General features: G+C 38.0%; 1 protein-coding gene across 1 annotated transcript; it reads left to right on the forward strand.

The window, feature by feature from the left end:
* The first annotated feature begins 71 nt into the window (after positions 1-71).
* On the forward strand, positions 72-23247 carry Iqcf2 (IQ motif containing F2). The gene is made up of 2 exons (XM_077795282.1): positions 72-251; positions 22873-23247. The coding sequence occupies exons 1-2, from the start codon at positions 72-74 to the stop codon at positions 23245-23247; spliced, it is 555 nt and encodes a 184-aa protein (XP_077651408.1).
* The last annotated feature ends 31 nt before the right edge of the window (positions 23248-23278 follow it).

The following is a 23278-nucleotide window of genomic DNA, read 5'->3' on the forward strand; positions in this document are numbered from 1 at the left end:
GTCTGAGACTGAAGGCTTCCGGAGAATCACTGGCAGAGCCCACTTTGGAAGAGGGAAGAAGCGAGAGTCTGATGTCCTCAGATGACCACAGCAGCGATCAAGAACCCGTCCAAGAAGTATTGATCTTGCATCTGCTGCTGCTTCCTTGTTCTTCCAACTTTTATTCTAACCAAGTCATCATCCTATTGGATAATGTTGCCCATGCTTACAGAGGGTCTCTATTTCAGCTGGCTATCCCACATGCCAATCAGGTGAGAAGGCAGTCATTTACTCACCAACAAGAAAGGCCCCAGGAAAAAATAAACTTGCTGATGCCTTGCTTTTGGACTTTTACCTTCTGGAAATGACCTTGCAGATGCCAGGTGAGCAATCTATCACTGAGTTACACCTTTAGCCCCTACAGTAACTGGGTCGTGGTCAGCTGAGACTCTTCAGAGATCACTTTTGGTAACGTGAGAAGCTTCTTGGTTCCTTTAGCCTTCCTTTACTAGGACTACCTGCCAGGATTGGTCAGAGTCTTGCTGATCATACATGGCTTCTCTTGAAAGCATCAGAAACATTTACCTCTCCAATGACCCTCCTGTTTGCAGAATGTACACTGGTTGGCTTCCTATTCTCTAAAGTCCTTTCAATCCCCCTAATTGGGAGATTGAGTGACTTACTGGAGTTGCAGGGCCCATGAAGGCTTCTTGTCATTTCCTGAGTCCTATCTGACCTTGGAGGGCACTTTTTTGCTCTTCTTGAAAACTGTGTTGGCTATTTGAGGCCCTTTTCATATATATAAGGTCAGCTTGTCCATTTCCACAAAAGAGCTGGCTGGAATTTTGATTAGGGTTGTGTGTAGATCAATTTGGGGAGAATTGGAAATTTAATATGGTGCCCGGAGATCCAGGCCAACTGATTCGCATGGCCTGCCCTGCGGCTACAGAAGGCGTGGCGCCTCAGTGAAGCCATTAATTGGCAAGCAGGGAGGTTAGGGAAGGCCATTAGGTGGAATCCCACCAGCCAAGCCCACACGGACCCTTGGGCCGAGCACGGGATCTCAGAAGGGGAAGGAAGCGGTACAGTCCCATCCCCCACAGCGGACACCCCACCGAGGCAGTCAGCGGCCACCATCCGGGAAAGCTGAAGGATACACCGCCACTCTCCTTCAGAGTGCAACATCAAAACAGCGGACACTCCATCCAGGCAGTCAGCGGCCACCATCCGGGAAAGCTGAAGAATACACCACCACTCTCCAACAGCTTGCAACATCAAAACAGCCAGCAGCAGGACCCCGGAGATCCAGGCCAACTGATTCGCGCGGCCTGCCCCGCAGCTACAGAAGGCGTGGCGCCTCAGAGAAGCCATTAATTAGCAAGCAGGGAGGTTAGGGACTGCCATTAGGTGGAATCCCGCCAGCCAAGCCCACCGCCCACGCCCGGAACAGGCCCAGCGACCTGCCAGCATTGTAGTCATGACACCCCAATTGGAATAGGGACAGAGCAGAGCCGCCTTCCACTCCCGGAACAGGCCCAGAGAGCCGCCAGCGTGGTAGACACGTCACCCCAATTGGAGTAGGGGCACAGCCGCCGCCCGCACCTGCAAGGGAGACTTTTCAAGTATACAAGAGCAACATAAATAAATAGGGGGTAAATTTCAAAACACAACAGTTGCACGAAGCAGAAAGAAACGCGAGCAGTATGAAAAGACAAGGAAAGAAAGGACCACAAGCAATGCAGGTCAACTCAACTTTAGAAGAGGTAATAGCTGCAACAGATGGAATATCAGATAAAGAGTTCAGGATATATATGCTTCAGATGATCTGGAGTCTCAAGGAAGACATGAGACAGCAAAATCAGACAATGAAAGATCACATTGACAAACAAATCCAGGAAGTAAAAGATCAATTTCACAGGGAGATAGAGGTAATAAAAAACAAACAAATTGAAATTCTAGAAATGCAGGAAACAATAAACCAACTTAAAAACTCAATTGAGAATACTACCAGCAGAGTAGATCACTTAGAAGAGAGAACATCAGACAATGAAGACAAAGTATTTCAACTGGAAAAGAACATAGACAGCTCAGCAAGTCTGCTAAGAAACCATGAGCAGAACATCCAAGAATTATGGGACAATATCAAAAGACCAAATTTAAGAGTCATTGGGATACAGGAAGGCACAGAGCCCCATTCCAAAGGAATAAACAGTCTATTCAGTGAAATAATACGAGAAAACTTCCCAGAATTGAAGATTGAGACAGAATCCCAAATCCTAGAAGCCTACAGGACGCCGAATGTGCAAAATCATAAGAGATCCACATCTAGACACATTATAATGAAGATGTCCAACATACAGAATAAGGAGAGAATTTTAAAAGCTGCAAGAGAAAGAAAGCAGATTACATTTAGGGGTAAACCAATCAGGATAACAGCTGATCTCTCAACACAGACTCTGAAAGCTAGAAGATCCTGGAATAACATATTTCAAACACTGAAAGACAATGGGCTCCAACCAAGAATCGTGTATCCGGCGAAATTAAGCTTCAGGTTAGAAGATGAAATTAAAACCTTCCACAATAAACAAAAGTTAAAAGAATTCGCAGCTAGAAAACCATCTCTTCAAAAAATCCTTGGCAAAACATTACAGGAAGAGGAAATGGAAAACAACATTGAAAACCAACAATGGGAGGTAGGACAGTAAAGGGGGGAAAGTAGTCAAAGAGGATAACAAATCAGGTTTAGTAACATCAATAAACAAATATGGATAGAAGAACAAACCATATCTCAATAATAACCCTAAATGTTAATGGCTTAAACTCACCAATTAAGAGACACAGGCTAGTAGAATGGATCAAAAAACAAGACCCAACAATATGCTGTCTACAGGAGACGCATTTGATAGGAAAAGATATACATAGACTGAAGGTGAAAGGTTGGGAAAAATCATATCACTCATATGGACCGCGGAAACAAGCAGGAGTGTCCATACTCATATCTAATAAAATAGATTTCAAGCCAAAGCTAATCAAAAGGGATATAGAAGGACACTTCATACTGCTCAAGGGAACCATACACCAACAAGACATAACAATCATAAATATATATGCCCCAAATAATGGTGCAGCTGTATTCATCAAGCAAACTCTTCTCAAGTTCAAGAGTCTAATAGACCAACATACAATAATCCTGGGAGACTTCAACACACCTCTCTCACCACTGGACAGATCTTCCAAACAAAAGTTAAATAAGGAAACTATAGAACTCAATAACACAATTAACAACCTAGACTTAATTGACATATATAGACTATACCACCCAACATCAAGTAGCTACACTTTTTTCTCAGCAGCACATGGAACCTTCTCAAAAATAGACCATATACTATGTCACAGGGCAACTCTTAGACAATACAAAGGGGTAGAGATAATACCATGCATCTTATCTGATCATAATGGAATGAAACTGAAAATCAATGATAAAAGAAGAAAGGAAAAAGCAAGCATCACCTGGAGAATGAACAATAGGTTGCTGAGTGATCAATGGGTTTTAGAAGACATCAAGGAGGAAATTAAAAAATTCCTAGAGTTAAATGAAAACACAGACACAACATATCGGAATCTATGGGACACATTGAAAGCAGTTCTAAGAGGAAAATTCATTGCTTGGAGTTCATTCCTCAAAAAAAGAAAAAACCAACAAATAAATGATCTCATACTTCATCTCAAAATCCTAGAAAAAGAAGAGCAAAACAACAGCAAAAGAAGTAGAAGGCAAGAAATAATTAAAATCAGAGCTGAAATTAATGAAATTGAAACAAAAGAAACAATTGAAAAAATTGACAAAACTAAAAGCTGGTTCTTTGAAAAAATAAATAAAATTGACAGACCCTTAGCCATGCTAACGAAGAGAAGAAGAGAGAGAACCCAAATTACTAGCATACGGGATGAAAAAGGCAATATCACAACAGACACTTCAGAAATACAGAAGATAATCAGAAATTACTTTGAATCCTTATACTCCAATAAAATAGAAGATAGTGAAGGCATAGATAAATTCCTTGAGTCCTATGATCTGCCCAGATTGAGCCAGGAGGATATAGACAACCTAAACAGACCAATAACAATAGAGGAAATAGAAGAAACCATCAAAAGACTACCAACTAAGAAAAGCCCAGGACCGGATGGGTATACAGCAGAGTTTTACAAAACCTTTAAAGAGGAACTAACACCAATACTTTTCAAGCTATTTCAGGAAATAGAAAAAGAGGGAGAACTTCCAAATTCATTCTACGAGGCCAACATCACCCTGATTCCGAAACCAGACAAAGACACATCAAAGAAGGAAAACTACAGACCAATATCTCTAATGAACCTTGACGCAAAAATCCTCAATAAAATTCTGGCGAATCGGATTCAAATACATATCAAAAAAATTATACATCATGATCAAGTAGGATTCATCCCTGGGATGCAAGGCTGGTTTAATATACGGAAATCAATAAATGTTATTCACCACATCAATAGACTTAAAAATAAGAACCATATGATCATCTCAATAGATGCAGAAAAAGCTTTCGACAAAGTACAGCATCCCTTTATGTTCAAAACGCTAGAAAAATTAGGGATAACAGGATCATACCTCAACATTGTAAAAGCAATCTATGATAAGCCACAGGCCAGCATCATTCTGAATGGAGAAAAATTGAAGGCATTCCCTCTAAGATCTGGTACAAGACAGGGATGCCCTCTCTCACCACTTCTGTTCAACATAGTCCTCGAAACACTGGCCAGAGCAATTAGACAGTCAAAAGAAATTAAAGGCATAAAAATAGGAAAAGAAGAACTTAAATTATCACTATTTGCAGATGATATGATTTTATACCTAGCAGACCCAAAAGGGTCTACAAAGAAGCTATTAGAGCTAATAAATGAATTCAGCAAAGTGGCAGCATATAAGATCAACACGCATAAATCAAAGGCATTCCTGTATATCAGCGACAAATCCTCTGAAACGGAAATGAGGACAACTACTCCATTCACAATATCCCCCCAAAAAATAAAATACTTGGGAATCAACCTAACAAAAGAGGTGAAAGATTTATACAATGAAAATTACAGAACCCTAAAGAAAGACATAGAAGAAGACCTTAGAAGATGGAAAAACATACCCTGCTCATGGATAGGCAGAACTAACATCATCAAAATGGCGATATTACCAAAAGTTCTCTATAAGTTCAATGCAATGCCAATCAAAATCCCAACAGCATATCTTGTAGAAATAGATAAAAGAATCATGAAATTCATATGGAATAATAAAAGACCCAGAATAGCAAAAACAATACTAAGCAGGAAGTGTGAATCAGGCGGTATAGCAATACCAGACTTCAAACTATACTACAGAGCAATAGTAACAAAAACAGCATGGTACTGGTACCAAAACAGGCGGGTGGACCAATGGTACAGAATAGAGGACACAGTAACCAATCCACAAAACTACAACTATCTTATTTTTGATAAAGGGGCTAAAAGCATGCAATGGAGGAAGGATAGCATCTTCAACAAATGGTGCTGGGGAAACTGGAAATCCATTTGCACCAAAATGAATCTGAATCCCTATCTCTCGCCGTGCACAAAAGTTAACTCAAAATGGATCAAGGAGCTTGATATTAAATCAGAGACACGGCATCTGATAGAAGAAAAAGTTGGTTATGATCTACACGCTGTGGGATCGGGCTCCAAATTCCTCAATAGGACACCCATAGCGCTAGAGTTAACAAATAGAATCAACAAATGGGACTTACTCAAACTAAAAAGTTTTTTCTCAGCAAAAGAAACAATAAGAGAGATAAATAGGGAGCCTACATCCTGGGAACAAATCTTTACTCCACACACTTCAGATAGAGCCCTAATAACCAGAATATACAAAGATCTCAAAAAATTAGACAATAAGATAACAAATAACCCAATCAATAAATGGGCCAAGGACCTGAACAGACACTTCTCAGAGGAGGACATACAATCAATCAACAAGTACATGAAAAAATGCTCACCATCGCTAGCAGTCAGAGAAATGCAAATCAAAACTACCCTAAGATACCATCTCACTCCAGTAAGACTGGCAGCCATTAGGAAGTCAAACAACAATAAGTGCTGGAGAGGATGCGGGGAAAAGGGCACTCTTGTTCATTGCTGGTGGGACTGCAAATTGGTGCAGCCAATTTGGAAAGCAGTATGGAGATTTCTCGGAAAGCTGGGAATGGAACCACCATTTGACCCCTTCTCGGTCTATTCCCTAAAGCCCTAACAAGAGCATGCTACAGGGACACTGCTACATCGATGTTCATAGCAGCTCAATTCACGATAGCAAGACTGTGGAACCAGCCTAGATGCCCTTCAATAGATGAATGGATAAAAAAAATGTGGCATTTATACACTATGGAGTATTACTCTGCATTAAAAAATGACAAAATTATAGAATTTGGAGGGAAATGGATGGCATTAGAGCAGATTATGCTAAGTGAAGCTAGTCAATCTTTAAAAAACAAATACCAAATGACTCCTTTGATATAAGGGGTGTAAACAAGGACAGGGTAGGGACGAAGAGCTTGAGAAGAATATTTACAGTAAACAGGGATGAGAGGTGGGAGGGAAAGGGAGTGAGAAGGGAAATTGCATGGAAATGGAAGGCGATCCTCAGGGTTATACAAAATGTCATATAAGAGGTAAGGAGGGGTAAGTCAAGAGAATACAAATGGAAGACATGATTTACAGTAGAAGGGGTAGAGAGAGAAAAGGGGAGGGGAGGGGAGGGGAGGGGAGGGGGGATAGTAGACAATAGGACAGACAGCAGAATACATCAGACACTAGAAAGGCAATATGTCAATCAATGGAAGGGTAACTGATGTGATACAGCAATTTGTATACGGGGTAAAAGCGGGAGTTCATAATCCACTTGAATCAAAACATGTAATATGATGTATTAAGAACTATGTAATGTTATGAACGACCAATAAAAAAAAAAAAGAAATTTAATATGGTGTCTTAGAATCAATAAAAATAGAATGTCAACTAAAAAATAAATAAGACCTAGAAAAATAGGAGGAAGGAAGATGGTGGGCCAGAGGAAGGCAGTATTCTGTGTCGCTCCAGGATCCAGATCTCACCTAGTTGGAATACTGCATCTCTGAGAGTGTTAGAAGACCCCTATACTGCTGATTTCTGCAGAAATCCCCAGCACTGTGACCCCTCCGCTGGGCTCCAAGCCTAAGTGTTTGAGAAGGACTACGGACTCCTAGCTCCCGAAACCCAAAACCCAAAGTTCTAGCCCACACATGGCTCTCAAGCGACTTAGCAGAATCACCTATCAGCACCTCCACCCAACTCCATGGATTCCATGTTCCTGTTGGTGGTGCCAACAGCCCTCCTGCACAGCTTCTCCCACAGTAGCTGAAGCCAGTTGGACTATAATGAAATTTCATTCCCTGCACCTTAAAGGACATTCTTTCTGATCTGCTGAGAATAAATCTGTAATGAAACTATGTTTTCAACTAATTCTAAGGAAGAATTAGGTGTGTCTTAAAAGAATTGCTGCACAGGATGACTGCAGAACGTTGTTCACAATGCCATTAAACAGGAGTTAGAATCCCCCTGGACTGAAGCGCATGGCCTTGGCCAAATCTGGGAAGAACTCAGAGCTGGAATCCAGCATGTATACACCAAAGTATGGTGAAGTTCAGACACACAGAACTCCACATACCCTCCTGCTTAAATTTAGTTTATGATTTTGATTCTTCACTGGTTTGAATTATTAGAAAGTTTACATCATTGGGGCTGGGATTTTGGCTCAGTGGTAGAGTACTCGCCTGGCATGTGTGAAGCCCTGGGTTCGCTCCTCAGCACCACATATAAATAAATAAAATAGAGATATTGTGTCAAACTAAAAAACAAACATTAAAAAAAGAAATTTCACATCCTATTTTCTCTTTTCAGCTCACCCTGTCATATTATCACCTCATTTATTGTTAGCTATAAGTTTTTCAACAGAGGTAAAATTTTCTAGTTAGTAGTCTAAGGCAGTGCTGGTGAGTACAATAACTATATGCAGATGTTTACATTTAAAATAGTTTCTCCTCCACGTCTGTTGGGCCCATGTCCATGAATTTAAACAATTACAAATTGAAAATATTTGAGAAAACAATTCTCTGTATTGAACATGTACAGACTTTTTTCAATAGAGTACAGCATCAGAACATTTACATTGTATTGGGTATTATAAGTGATCTATAGAAGACTTAAAGTATATGGGAAGATGTGCATAGGTTATATGCAAACACATTTTATATAAGATACTTGAGAATTCATGTATTTTGGTGCTGGGGGGAATGGGGGATCCTGGAACCCTGTGGCTACTGATTGATGACTGTAATTCAAAAAATTGAGTTCCTTGACACAGTGGCCACATTTCAGGTGCTCAATTTCCAGATAATAGAATGTGCCTGGCATTGTAGAAAGTTCTATAGACAGTGCTGGCCTAACTAGGGGATCATTAGTTTAAATGTCTGTAACTGCCTTTATGTTAGGGCATGGAGCTGAGTAATTGTATCAGAAAACAGTCTGATCCACAAAGCCCAAACTATTTAGCCTCTGGCCCTTTGTGGGGAAAGGTTGTTAGTCTGATCTGAAGGAAGAGCACATAGAGCAAAAGTTTAACTATTATAGTCATATTATACCAATAAGGTATTTTTTTTTAAGAGAGAGTGAGAGAGGGGAGAGAGAGAGAGAGAGAGAATTTTTTTTAATATTTATTTTTCAGTTCTCGGCGGACACAACATCTTTGTTGGTATGTGGTGCTGGGGATCGAACCCGGGCCGCACGCATGCCAGGCGAGCGCGCTACCGCTGAGCCACATCTCCAGCCCACCAATAAGGTATTAAAAAGTATTTCAGTCATTGTTTGGTCCATCATGTGTACGAGGGACTGTGCTATATGCTGCCAAGATGATGTGGGTTTAAAAGATGTAGATCCTGCTATTATGTACATAGAGACATACTCATTAGCTTATAGAGTTTCTTCTTTCCTTATAAACATAAAATTAAAATTCAAGCCATGCCAACTCAGTAGAGATCAGACTGATTCTGGTTCTAGGACTTTAAATTTATTCATTTGATGGATATTTAAGTTTAAATCTATAATAGGTGTCAATGGTTATCAAACTAGGTTATATAATATTCTATATACCTTCAGATATGTTAATGTTTTAGAATTACAAAAAATTAACATTAATTTATATAGATATGAAACTATGCCTATTTCTAAATTAATTAAAATGTATTGTATGGACATACATATATTCACATATGTTTACATTTACATTGCAAATGCTTTAAAAAGAACAGCTTTACTGAAAGTATAATTTTATAATTTGCCCATTTTTAAAATATACACTGAAGTGGTTTTCAGTTATATTTACAGTTTTCAACCTTCACTATCTTAATTAGAGAAGATTTTCATCATTCCAAAAAAGACATCTTGTACCCATTAGCGTCAATCGCCATGCTCCCTTCACCCTGCCCCAGCCCCTGACAGCCACTAATCCACTTTCTGTCTCTATGAATTTGTCTATTTGGGGCACTTCATATAAATGGAATCATATGATTTAAAATTTTTCAGGAAAAAATATTGCATCTTTACCGAACATATACAGACTTTTTTCTTCCTTTATTCCATAAAAAATACTGTATAATAACTATCTACTTAGTATTTATATTGCATTTCCATTGTACTTGTAATGTATCGGTTTTTGCAAGAACATGGATAAATCTGGAGAACCTTTTGTTAAGTGAAATAAGGCAGACGGAAAAAGACAAATTGTTATGGTTTACATAAGAGATATCCCCCAAAAGTTCTTACCCAAAAGCTGCTATGTTAATGCAGGAGGTGAAATGATTATGAGAGCTGTAATCTAATTGGTTCATCGTGGTTTTAATGGACTAACTGGGTGGTAACTCTAGACATGTGGTGCATGGCTGAAGGAAGTGGGTCACTAGACTTGTACCTGGAAGGATTAAGCTTCCCCATGACCACTACCCCGCCCCACTCTTGATGTGAAGAGCAGTGACTTGGACCAGAGTCCTTGACCACCTCAGAGCTGTGGCTATACTGTTTCATGAAAAGACATGGAATAATAACAGTCATGACCTTGAGTTCAGACACCAGCTACCAGGGACAGAGTTCTCAGCACAACAAGATAACCACAATACTTTTCAAGTGCTGCAATCTTCAAGCCTGCCTGCTTTGCAGAAACTTTCCCACAAATAACATTTTGATGATAAAACCTATATAATAAATGTGCCGGGCTAGCTCTGGATCACTGTTTCTCCATCTCTGATGGAGAAAGGGTGCCAATTAGTACTACCTTTTGCTTTATAAATGTTTGTGTGTCTTTCTTAATCCCCCATCGGCCCTCGCTGGACTCTAGGGTTTTGGCCGTGAAGGACACAGCACTCTCTCTCAAATCTCTGCTTCCTGGCTTCCATGAGCAAAGCAACTCTCCTCTGTCTTGCTCTTCTGCCATGATTGTTCTGCCTTAGCATGGGCCCAGAGTGATGGAGTTGGCTAACCATGGACTGAACCTCTGATACCATGAGCCAAAATAAACTTTTCCTCCTCTGAGTTGTTCTTGTTAGATATTTTGGTCACAGCAAGGAAAGCTAACACAAATGGTTCATGATCTCACTTATATGTGGGATCTAAAAAAAAAAAAAAAAACTGAACTCATAGAAGTGGAGGGTGGAATGTTGGTTACCAGGGGCTGAGAGAGGGAATGTTGGGGAGAAACAAAAAATACAGAATTCATTTAGGCAGAAGGAATAAATTCATAAGATCTATTTATAACATGGAGACTATGGTTAATAGCAATGTATTGTATTCATTAAAATTGTTGAGATTCTAAGTGTTCTCACCAAAAAAAATATATTAAAAGTATGTAATATTTAACTATACTAAAATATATTAAGTATATAATAAAAGTATATGTTAATTAGCTCAGTTAGCTATTCCACATTGTATACATACTTCAAAAAAACCTGCTATGAGCCTGGTATGGTGGCACACACCTGTAATCCCAGTGACTCAGGAGGCTGAGGCAGGATAATGGTGAGTTCAAAGCCAGCCTCAGCTAAGCAACTCAGTGAGATTCCGTCTCTAAATAAAATACAAAATAGGGCTGGGGATGTGACACAGGGGTCAAGGCCCCTGAGTTCAACCCCCGTTACCAAAAAAAAAAAAAAAATGCTATGCATAATAAATATAGACAATTTTGTCTATTAAAACAAGATTGAAAACTTTATGTTAAAAATAGATTAATAAATAAATAAATTAATTAATTATAGCTTATTTCTTTATTGAATCATCGGAACAATCACCCATTGAGTCTCTGACCAGGTTCAAAGCAAACACGGTTGATCTAGGATGACCATATAAATGATTGGCCAAAAAGGAATGCCACCAAATTAGACCACTAAATAGACAAACTTGGGGGCAGATTACCCTAACCGTGTCCCAATTTGAATAGCTGTTCCTTAATATGTTTATAATATTGCAATAATTGGAATACAGCTTAGGATACAATTTATTTGTTCTATAATGCAAAAAAAATTCAAAAATATCATAAAGGCAAAGGCCTTAGTATGTTTTTTTTAAAAAAATCTATCTGCTAAGAATTACCAAGAAACCCAGTTGTTTCTTATTAATAGAATTTCAACATCTTAATTGTGAGGGGATAATTTTAACTACTTTGTGTGCCTTTTTTTATGTCATCTTCTATTTTTTAGACTAGAACAAATGTTAGAATAATTTCATCAGTTCCTCAAATGGCATTCCATCCTTTATATAGTAGTTCTAAAAATGAAAGTTTTTTTTAAATTCAGCATTTCAAATGTGATAAGAATGTTTCAGGCATTTAAAGAAAGGATTCCAACCAAAATTCATATGGAACCTCAAATGACCCAGGACATGCAAAGCAATTTGAGTATGAAGAACAAAACTGGGTAAACACTTTGTGATTTCAAGACTCCTAAAGCATAAAAAGTAAAATGAAGAACCAATAAATGGGATGATATCAAACTAAAAAGCTTCTTCCCAGCAAAGGAAATAATCAAAAGATGGAAGAAAGAACCTACAAAATGGGAGGAAATCTTTTGCCACTGCCCCTCAGATACAGCATTAATCTCTAGGATATATAAAGAATTCAAAAAATTTAACACATACATGCACACAAAAAACAAATAACCCAATCAATAAATGGGCAAAGGAACTGAACAGACTTTGAACAGAAGAAGAAATACAAATGACCAACAAATATATGAAAAAAAATGTTCAGCATCTCTATCAATTAGAGAAGTACAAATTAAAACTACACTGAGATTTCACCTCAATCCAATCAGAATTGAATTGCAAACATCCAGAATACAAGTAGCAATAAATGTTGGTGAGGACATGGAGAAAGGGGTATACTCATACATTGCTGGTGAGACTGCAAATTGGTGCAACCACTATGAAAAGTGGTATGGAGATTCCTCAGAAAAGTTGGAATGGAACCACCATTTGACCCAGTTATCCTACTCCTCAGTATATACCCTAAGGTCATAAAATCAGCCTACTACAGTGATGCAGCCACATCAACATTTATAGCAGTTGAATTCACAATAGCTAAGCTATGGTACCAACATAGGTGCCCTTCAACAGATGAATGGATAAAGAAAATGTGGTGTGTATATATACACTATGTAATATTATTTAGCCGTTAAAAGGAATGACTTTAGTAAATTTGCCAGTAAATGGATGGATCTAGAGACCGATCATGCTCAGTGAAATAAGCCAGTCCCAAAAAAGCCAAATGTCAAATGTTCTTTCTGAAATGTGGATGAATAGAAGTTCAGTGGAGTAGACAAAGGGGAATAAAAGGAAGGGGTTGGGATTAAGAAAGACAGTGGAATGAATCTGACATAATTTTTCAATATAGATATATGAATATATCACATGAATCTCCACCTCATGTACAACCACAAGACTGGAATCTTAATTAAAATAAGATCTATTCCATGTTTGTACAAACATGTCAAAATATAGTCTCCTGTCATATATAACTAAAAAGAACAAATTAAAAAATCAAAAGCATATGTATTCTAAAGTTATAGTTATCACAATAGGATGGTTCCAATATAAAAATAGACACATCAACCAATGGAACAGAAGAGGAAGCTCAGAAATAAACCCATGCACATACAGTCAGGTAATCTTTGACAAGAGTGCAGGAACACACACTGAGGAAAAGAAAGTCTCTTTAATAAGTGACATTGAGAAAATTAGATATTCACACAAAAGAATAAGATTGGACCCTTAGTTTACACCATACACACAAAAAAATTAGCTTGAAATAGATTAAAGACTTAAATGTAAGGCCTACCAAGCATAAAATTCTTAGAAGAAAACATAGATCATAAAAAAACACATCAACATTGGTTTTGGCAACATTTTTTTTTTTAGATATGACACAAAAGCACAGGAAACCAAAGGAAAAATAACTGAACAGGACTATGTCCAGCTAAAAAGCTTCTAGAAAGCAAAGCATACAGTCAAGAAAATGAAATAGCAACCAATGGAACAGGAGAAAATATTTGAAAATCATACATTTGATGAAGTACTATTGTCCAAAATGTATAAGGAAATCATACGACTCAATAACCAAAAAAAAAAAAAAAAAGTCAAAACTCAAAAATGGACACAGGGCCTGAAATGACATTTTTCAAAAAAAGGTACATAAATGGTCAACAGAAATATAAAAATGGGCTCAACATCACTAATTATTAGAGAAATACAAACCAAAAACCATAGTGAACCATTACCTCAAATCTGCCTGGGTTATTATTTTCAAAAAGACAAGGGATAATAAGTGTCATGTCATCAATCATATAATAAAAAAAAAGAATGTAGAGAAAAGGGAATCCTTTTACACTGAGGTAGAAATTGGGGTGTCAATTGGGACAGCCATTCTTTGAAAAAATACTATGAAAATTCCTCAAAAAATTTAAAGTAGAGCTACCATATGACCCAGATCCCATTTCAGGAGATATCCAAAGGAAATGAAATCAATATCTTGAAGAGATATCTACATCCCCTACATTCATTGCATCGTTATTTAAAATAGCCAAAATATTGAAACAACCTATGTGTCTTTCAATAGACATATGAATGAATAAAATATAACAGAATATACATGTATATACATATATGCATGTAAACATATATCTATACATTTGTATATCCATAAACACACACATATAAAGTAGACTAATCAAAAGCTAAAGAGAGGGGCTGGGGGTTGTAGCTCAGTGGAAGAGCACTTGCCTAGCATGTGTGAGCCACTAGGTTCAATCCTCAGCACCATATATAAATAAATAAAATAAAGATCCATCAACAACTAAAAAATACTTTTAAAAAACTAAAGAGGGAAAAGTGAATAATGATATGTCATAGAAGCTTGGAAATGGTTTTACATATTCCTGGAAATCCAGAAGTCCACAAGACTTTCCTGTACATGCTCAGGAAAGACCTGAAAAGACTCTAGACTCTCCTTTCTGGCTGAACTTGAGGGTCTGTGCAGGCAAGAAATGAGACTTAGGCATTTTTGTAATCTTCCTGTTGAGTATTGAAGGTAAACCCCAGCTCACACGGAGAGGTCCTTGGCAAACACTAGGAGATTGATTGTCTCAAGAAGTTTAAGAAAATCTTTGTCCATTCACTATCTGACCATACACTGAGTCTTCAGTGGCCTCACACAAAAAATAATATAGACTTTACATAATTATTTCAGAAAGTCACTAAACAAACAAACCATACCTTCAATAATAAGTAGCAATAAGAAGAAAGACCCAGGGATAGAAGAAGAAAATTAGATTTTCAGAGTTGCCACATTATGTTATTTAAAATGCCCTGTTTTCAACAACAACAACACCACCAACAACAACAACAAAAAATCACAAAGCATGTAAAGAAACAAAAAGTAACCCATACAAAGGAATGAAAAAGCAACCAACAGAAATCACTCCCTAAGAAGGATAGATATTGGGCTGGGCATAGTGGTACATGTCTGTAATCCCAGCTATTTGGGAGGCCAAAGCAGGAGGATCACAAGTTTTAGGCTAGCCTGGGCAATTTAGTGAGACCCTGACTCAAAAACAAAATAGTACTGGGATGTAGCTCAGTAATAGAGTGCTTGCCTAGCATGTGTGAGGCCTTGGGTTCAGTTCCCAGTACCAGTAAAAAAAAAAAAAAAAAAGAAAAGAAAGAAAGAAAAGAAAAAGAAACAAATGTTAGACTTACTAGACAAGGAGTTTAAGTCAACTATTTCAGATACATTCAAAAAACCTAAATGAAATAATGTCTAAGGATACAGAAACTATTAAAAGGAAACAAATAGCTTTTTGAGTTGAAAAGTACAATAACTACAATGAAAAACCCACCAAAGGAGTTTAACAGCAGAAGAGAAAATTAGTGATTGTGAAGTTAGGCCAGTTGAGATTATTCAGGCGGAGGAGCAGAATCAAGGGCATTTTTGTTCCGGTCCTGGGGATTGAACCCAGGGGCATTCTGCCACGGAGACCTCACACACACACACACACACACACACACACACACACACACACTATTTTTATTTGATTTGTGACAGAATCTCACTAAACTGTCCAGGGCTGGCCTTGAACTTGGGCTCCTCCTGCCTCTGTCTCCAGAGTAGCTGAGATTACAGATATGTACCACCACACTCATCCAGATTAAGAAATAAAAAGAAAAAAAAAGAATGAAGAAAAGTTAACAGCCTAACTGACCTGTGGCACACCTTCAAGCCTATTCACATACACATGATGGAAGTGCCCAGAGAAGATGAGGAGAAAGGGAAAGAATGTTCAAAAAAATAGTGACAAAAAAATTCTCAAGTTTAATAAAAACAAAATTATACAGGAAGTTTGACAAGATTCAAATAGGATAAACTTAAACATATTCACACCTAGCCACGTAATCAAACTAATAAAAGACAAAGACAAAAAAGAGATTTTTTTCTAAGACACTTAACAGATTTCAATTTGACTCATATAGTCCTGTAAATCAAAACAGCAAACAAAAATTGTTTTTGCATACTTAACCATTTTTTAAAAAAATATTTATTTTTTAGGTGTAGATGGACACAATACAATGCCTTTATTTTTATGTGGTGCTGAAGATCAAAACAGGGTCCCGCCCGTGCTAGGTGAGCGCTCTCTACTGCTGAGCCACAATTGCAGCCCCTACTTAGCCACTTTTAATAATCCACACAATTTGGGAGCTATTTAGGCAAGCAAATATTTATTAAGCCAAAAGACAGCATTAAAACCCCTTAGATTTAGAGAGAATGCTGTTCAAGTCTTTGGTATACATTTATTTGTAAATGAAAAACATAAACATTTTAATATAAAATACAGAAAAAGCATTAGACAAAATCTAACACCCCTTCATGGTAAAAGCTCTCAACAAACTACAATATAAAATAACTTCCTCAATCTAGTAAAAGACACCAACAAAAAACTCAAAGCTAATATTGTATGTATGTATGTGTGTATGTGTGTGTGTGTGTGTATACACATGTGCACACACATGTGAATATGTGTGTGGCACTGGGGACTGAACTCAGGAGCACTCTACCACTGAGGTACAACCCAACCCTTTTTGATATTTTTAAATTTTGAGGCAGGGTCTCATTAAATTGCAGAGGCTGGCCTTGAATTTGAGAGCCTCCTGCCTCAGCCTCCCAAAGCACTGTGATTATAGGCGTATAGCACTGTGTCCAGTCTAACCTCATAGTTAATGATGAAATATTGGCAGATTTCACTCTAAGATCAGGAGTAGGACACAGTTGTCTACCTTCACCACTTTCATCCAACATTGTACTAGAGGTTCCAACTAGTACACTTAACAAAATTAAATAAAAGGCATCCAGATTAGGGGAAAAAAATCCAAGGTTGCAACTTTATTGATATACAAATAACATTGTTGTTCTATTCAACAACAATGAACAATCCAAAAAATGAAGAAAAAATTCCATTTGCCATAGCATCAAAAAGAATGCAATGTTTAGGGGAAAAAAAATTTTAACAAAATAAGAGCAAGATTTTTACAGTGAAAACTCAAAAACGTTGCTGAAAGAAATCTAGGAACTAAACATATTTATAGAGATCCTGTGGTCATGGTTTAGAAGACTTAAGATGACATTACTTTCCAAATTGATCAACAGATTCAGGGAAATCCCTATCAGGATTCCAGCTTCTTTGTAGAATTTTACTTCTTTGTAGAAATTGGCAAACTGATCCAAAATGCATATGGAATCTCAAGGTACACAGAACAGCCAAAGCAATCTTGAAAAAGGAAAACAAAGTTGGAGGGCTCACACTTCTCAATTTCAAGGCTTCTTACAATGTTAAAATAATCAATATAGTGTGGTTGGCATAAATATGGATTTATGAAATAGAGACGCTGAAACAAACCCATGTATTTATGGTCAATTGATTTTTTTAATATCTTTATTTTAAAAAAAAAATTTTAGTTGTAGCTGGACACAATAACTTTATTTTATTTTATTTATTTTTATGTGGTGCTGATGATCGAACCCAGCGCCCCACATGTGCTAGGTAAGCACTCTACTGCTGAACCACAACTCCAGACCCAATATCTTTATTTTTAATTATTTATTTTTATGTGGTACTAAGGATCAAACCCAGGGTCTCACAGGTGCGAGGCAAGTGTTCTTCCACTGAGCTACAACCCTAGCCCTGGTCAATTGATTTTTGACAAGGGTGCCAAGTCCATTCAATGATGAATGATGAATGATTTAATGAAAGAATGATATTTTCAACAGATTCTGTTGGAACAATGGATATCTACATGCAAAAGAATGAATTTGAACCTGTCCCCACACTATTCACAAAACTTAAAATGGATCAAAAATCTAAACATAAAAGCTAAAATTATAAGACTCTCCGAGGTGTAAATCTTCATGTTCTTGGATTAGGCATTAGTTTCTTAGACATGACTCCCAAAACATAAGGAACAAAAGAGAAAATGGATAAATTGGACTTCATGGAGTTCATAAAGATTAAAAACTTCTGCACTTTATTTTTTTTTCAAAGTAGAAATTAGAAGTTTATTAAAGAACAGCAGAAAAGACTTCTCCCAGAGGAAGAAGGGGACCCAAGAGGTGGAATCTCACTTCTGCACTTTAAACAACACTCTCCAAGCAGTGAAAAAAGAAAAAAATCAACCAACGGGATGGGAAAAATATTTTGCACACCATAGGTGTGTTCAGAATAAAGAACTCTAACAACTCAATAATAAAAAGAATAATAGCTGAATTAAAAATGGACAAAAGAGCCAGGAATGGTGACACAATCCTGTAATCCCACCTGTTCAGGAGTTTAGGGCAGGAAGATTGCAAGTTCAAGGCCAATGTGGGAAAATTATCAAGACCCTGCCTCAAAATAAAAAAAATAAAAAGAGCAAGGGATGTAGCTCAGTGATGATACAGAGCCCCCTGGGTTCCGTTCCCAGTACACACACACACACAAAAAAAGGCAAAGGACCTAAATAGAAATCTCTCCAAAGGTACACAAATGTCTGATGAGCACATGGAAATATATTTAACATCATGACTTGTCCAAAAAAATAAAAACCTCAGGAAGAACTTCTCCTCACCCTGTAGGAGAATTAATCCAAAAAGTCAATAACAAGTACTGACAAGCGTATGAGAGAATTAGGACCCACATACACAGCTAACGGAAATGTAAAATGGTGTAGTCACTAGGGAAAACAGTGCATCTGTTCCTCAAATGACCAGAAGTTCTACATATAGACCCAAGGGAAATGAAACATAGCCACACAAAAACTTGTACACATATGCATATAGCAGCATTGTTTAGCCTAAAGTTGGAAACAACCCAAATGCTCATGAATGGACAGACAGATACACAGAATAATGTATATCATTTGGAATCTCATTTGGCAATAGTAAGTCATGAAGTACTGATACTTGCTACAATATAAATAAACTTTGAAAACATCATACTAAGCAAAAGAAAACAGACAGAAAAGGCCATTCGTGCAATTCTAGTCATGTAAAATACCCCCAAACAAGCAAAACTATAGACACATAAAGTAGATTAGCGGTCACCAGGAACTCAAAGAGGAGATATGGGAACAATAGGGATTGACTACTGATAGGTATAGTATTTGTTTGGAGGGAAATGAAAATGTCCTGGAATCAGATAAGAATAGCAGTTATACAACCTGTGAATATACTAAAAAAAAAAAACAAAAAAAAAACACTAAATTCTACTGTTTAAAATGGTATCTTTTTTTAATTAGCTCATTATAGAGATACATAGCATTCGGGTTCATTTTGACAAAATCATACATGCAAGGAATTTGATTTCCACCCCTTCTCCCCTTTCTTTCCCCTCCCCCTTTTCCCATTCTTCCCCCTTTACTGACCTGCCTTTTTCTTATTTACTGATTTTTTAAAAATATTGTTTTAGTTGTTGATGGACCTTTGTTTTATTCATTTATTTATAAGCAGTGCTGGGAATCAATCCCACTGCCTCACACATGCAAGGCAAGCATTCTACCATTAAGCCACAACCCCAGCCCCATATTTATTGATTTTTTTATTGGTATTTTCTACATACACACAGAGATGAAATTCCATTTGGTACATTTATATATACACATAGCATGAATTTGTTAAATACATTCCATATTTTCTCCCCTTTCCCATCCTTCCTCCCTCTCTCTCATTCTCTACTCCTCTGATTTTCCCTATCTCCCCCCACTGCCTTCCTTCCCTTATTTTGCTGTAGCTTTCACATATGAGAGAAAATGTTCCACCCTTGATTTTCTAAGTCTGACTTATTTCACTTAGCATGATGTTCTCAATTTCCATCCATTTACTGAAAAATGCCATTATTTTCATTCTTCTTTATGGCTAAGTAAAACTCCATTGTGTGGATATGCCACATTTTTCTTGATCCATTTATCTACTGATGAGCATCTGGGATGATGTCATAATTTAACTATTGTGAATTGTACTTCTATAAATATGGATGCATCTGTATCGTTACAATATGCTTATTTTTGTTCTTTTGGATAAATACCAAATAGTGGGATAGCTGAGTTATATGGTGGTTTCATTCCTATTTTGGGGGGGACTCTCCATACTGGTTTCCAGAGAGGTTGTAGTCCCACACCAACAATGTGTCATTGTATCTTTTCCCCGATATCTCGCCAGCATTTATTATTTGTGTTCTTGATCATTGCCGTTCTCACCGGAGCGAGATAAAATTCCAGTGTAGTTTTGGTTTGCATTTCCCTGATTGCTAGAGATGTTGAACAACTTTTCATATATTTTTTGGCCATTTGTGTTTCTTATTTTGAGAAGTGTCTGCTTAGTTCTTTTGCCCATAAAAGGGTGTGTTTTATGGAATGTAAATCATACTTGCAAATAGATCTGGAGCTGTAGCTCAAAGACAGAGCACCTGTTCAACATGCTCAAGGCCTAGGTTCAGTGCCCAGCATAATAATAATAATAATAATAATAATAATAATAATAATAATAATTAAGACTTTCACAGACAAAATTCTAAAACTTGACAGAAGGACATAAAAGAATTTCTAAACAAATGGAGACAGTCCATGTTCTTAGGAGAAAAAAAAACTCTGTTATCCTAAAAGATAGCCTTTGTTCCCCAACTCTATGAACTTTATGAATAGTCAAAATTCCAGCATGACATTTCAGGAAATTAACACTGGCTCCCCAAAAAACGCTAAAGAAATGTTTATCTTTTAGAATAGCTTTGAATAATTTGAGGATTGGAAATATCTAAATTGATAAGTTTTGGACATTCGGATTGGATCTATCTGGTTTTGATGCCTTATTAAGGGTGGATTTTTAATGGCCTTCTCAATAATTAAGTTTTGCACATTTTCTTCAGTTAATGTTGGAAGTTTACATTTTGCCTGGAAATCATTATCTCTTAGTGTTCAGATGTAACCATAATATTATTTTATATTAATTTAAATCTCCCTATGGTTATTTTTGCCTTTTGCATTCCACTCTTTCTTGATCACCCAGGTTTCTGAGATTATTTCTCTTTTAATACTGGTCTTTTCAAAATACTGCCTTTTAAATGTATTTTCTACTCCTCATTGCTGTTTGTGCCATTTAAGTTTTTTAAACTTTATTTTACTGCTTTCTAGATTCATCTGGTCCATCTTTTTCTAGTTTCCTAAGGTGGAGCGAGGGACCGAAGCTTGAGTCAAGGCAAGACAGGAAGTGGAGAGGTGTCTGGAGATATGTGGCCACAGTCCCTCCTACTCTGTCCTGTGACTGATCACCAGTGAGAACTGTGGATGAACTTCACATTAAAAGACCCCTGGCTATTCCCTATTTTTCCATCTTGAGCTCTGGCACATCTCTTGACAGAGCAGTAGACGGATGGTTTGTGTTCCCATGGAAGACTTTATTCTGAGGAAGACTCAACTCTAAGGCCAATACCTTAATCCCTATGTCATAATGCAATTGTGAATTCATAGCTTTCCCCTCACTCATATTACTAGTGGCCAGGCCTTAGAAACAGAAAAATCAGGACAATTGAACCATCTAGAGACAGGCCATGGGGATTAAATTTTGTGTAAGATACATGGTCAGATCTTCCTATGGGGGTGAAGGGATATGTGGGTATCACCCTGGACCTTACACATCTTGGGTGGGGAAAAGGACACTGCAGCCTGTGCCTGTGTACAGAGCCATAGAAAGAAACAGCAGTCTTAACTAATGGATGCATTTCCCATTTTATTTGCGTGACAGAGTGGAGGCCGTCTCATTTCAATTAAAACTAAGAAGAAAGATAAGAAAAAAAAAAAGAAGAAGTCACCGAAAAAGACAGATAAGGTGGGTAGAATTCCACACCGTTAAGAGAAATCCAGACCATTTATGACGTGAGGGTGTGGGATTCTGCCTCTATGGATCCAGAGTATAAACCACCCAGCAATCAACTCAATATTGGCTCGTTTCCCATCTGTCCCCTTATTAACCTGGGCTCTCTGGGTCTGGCTCTGTGGCATAGAGAGTAATTGGAAAGAATGGCGTCCGTCAGAGGATGCAGGGGCTAGAAGCAGGAATGTGAGGACCTGAATTAGATGGTAGAATGTTCCAAATACAGGAAGACTGGGAGACACATTATATGGTGAAGGTGCTGAAAACATATGACAGTATGGGCTGAGGCTGTGGCTCAGGGGTAGAGCTCTCACCTTGCATGTGTGGGGCACTGGGTTTGATCCTCAGCACCACCTAAAAATAAAATAAAGGTATTGTGTCCACCTACAACTAAAAAATAAATGTTAAAAAAAAAAGCATGCTTGTGGCAGAGAAAACTCAGCCAATGTGTTTTGAGATAGGAAGTATTCAAAGAAAAACAAGGCTCACGTGTTGGGAGGCCAACCTCAAACCCAAAAAGTCCTGAAGAGATGAATGGAAACAAAGTCCCTCACCTCCTTCCTACACCTCTCTATTTGCTCATTGTTTTTCTCTTGATCTATTCACTAGTGAGGTAGTCAAGAGAAGGACACTGTGACTGAGGCTGAGGTCCCGAGTGGCAGTGAAAGATCCCAACCAGGTCTCCTGGCTCCTGGTTGGTGTCCTGCTAATTCCCTTGAACTCTCCAAGAAAGGGCTGAAGGGATGACAAGCTGACATTAGGAAAGAGGATCCAGGCCCCTGACAACGTTCCCTGAGTGGTCTCTTATCTCCATCTAGAAAAAGCAAACAAAGGAAGCCATCAAGATCCAGGCCTGGTGGCGGGGCACCCTGGTGCGCCGGACACTGCAGCATGCAGCCCTCAGGGCATGGATCATTCAGTGCTGGTGGCGGACGATACTTACGCGGGTGGCAGAGAGGAAGCGACGGACGGCACTGATTGACTTTGCATGCAGAGAGAGAGCAGTGGTCAAGCTCCAGTCTTTGATTCGCATGTGGCGCATCCACTGGCGATACTGCCAGGTGCTCAATGCCATTTATGTCATTCAGTGCCATTGGCAATGCCACAACTGCCAGACATGTGCTTCCCTCCGGGGCCACTGTGTGATCACCTCCACTCACCTGCAGTTCCACATTGAGATCATCAACAACTAGAGACTGGCAGAAAAGGGGCACTGTGTCTCCT

The sequence above is a fragment of the Urocitellus parryii genome, chromosome 2 (genome assembly GCF_045843805.1).
Source record: "Urocitellus parryii isolate mUroPar1 chromosome 2, mUroPar1.hap1, whole genome shotgun sequence".
Classification (NCBI taxonomy): Eukaryota; Metazoa; Chordata; class Mammalia; order Rodentia; family Sciuridae; genus Urocitellus; species Urocitellus parryii.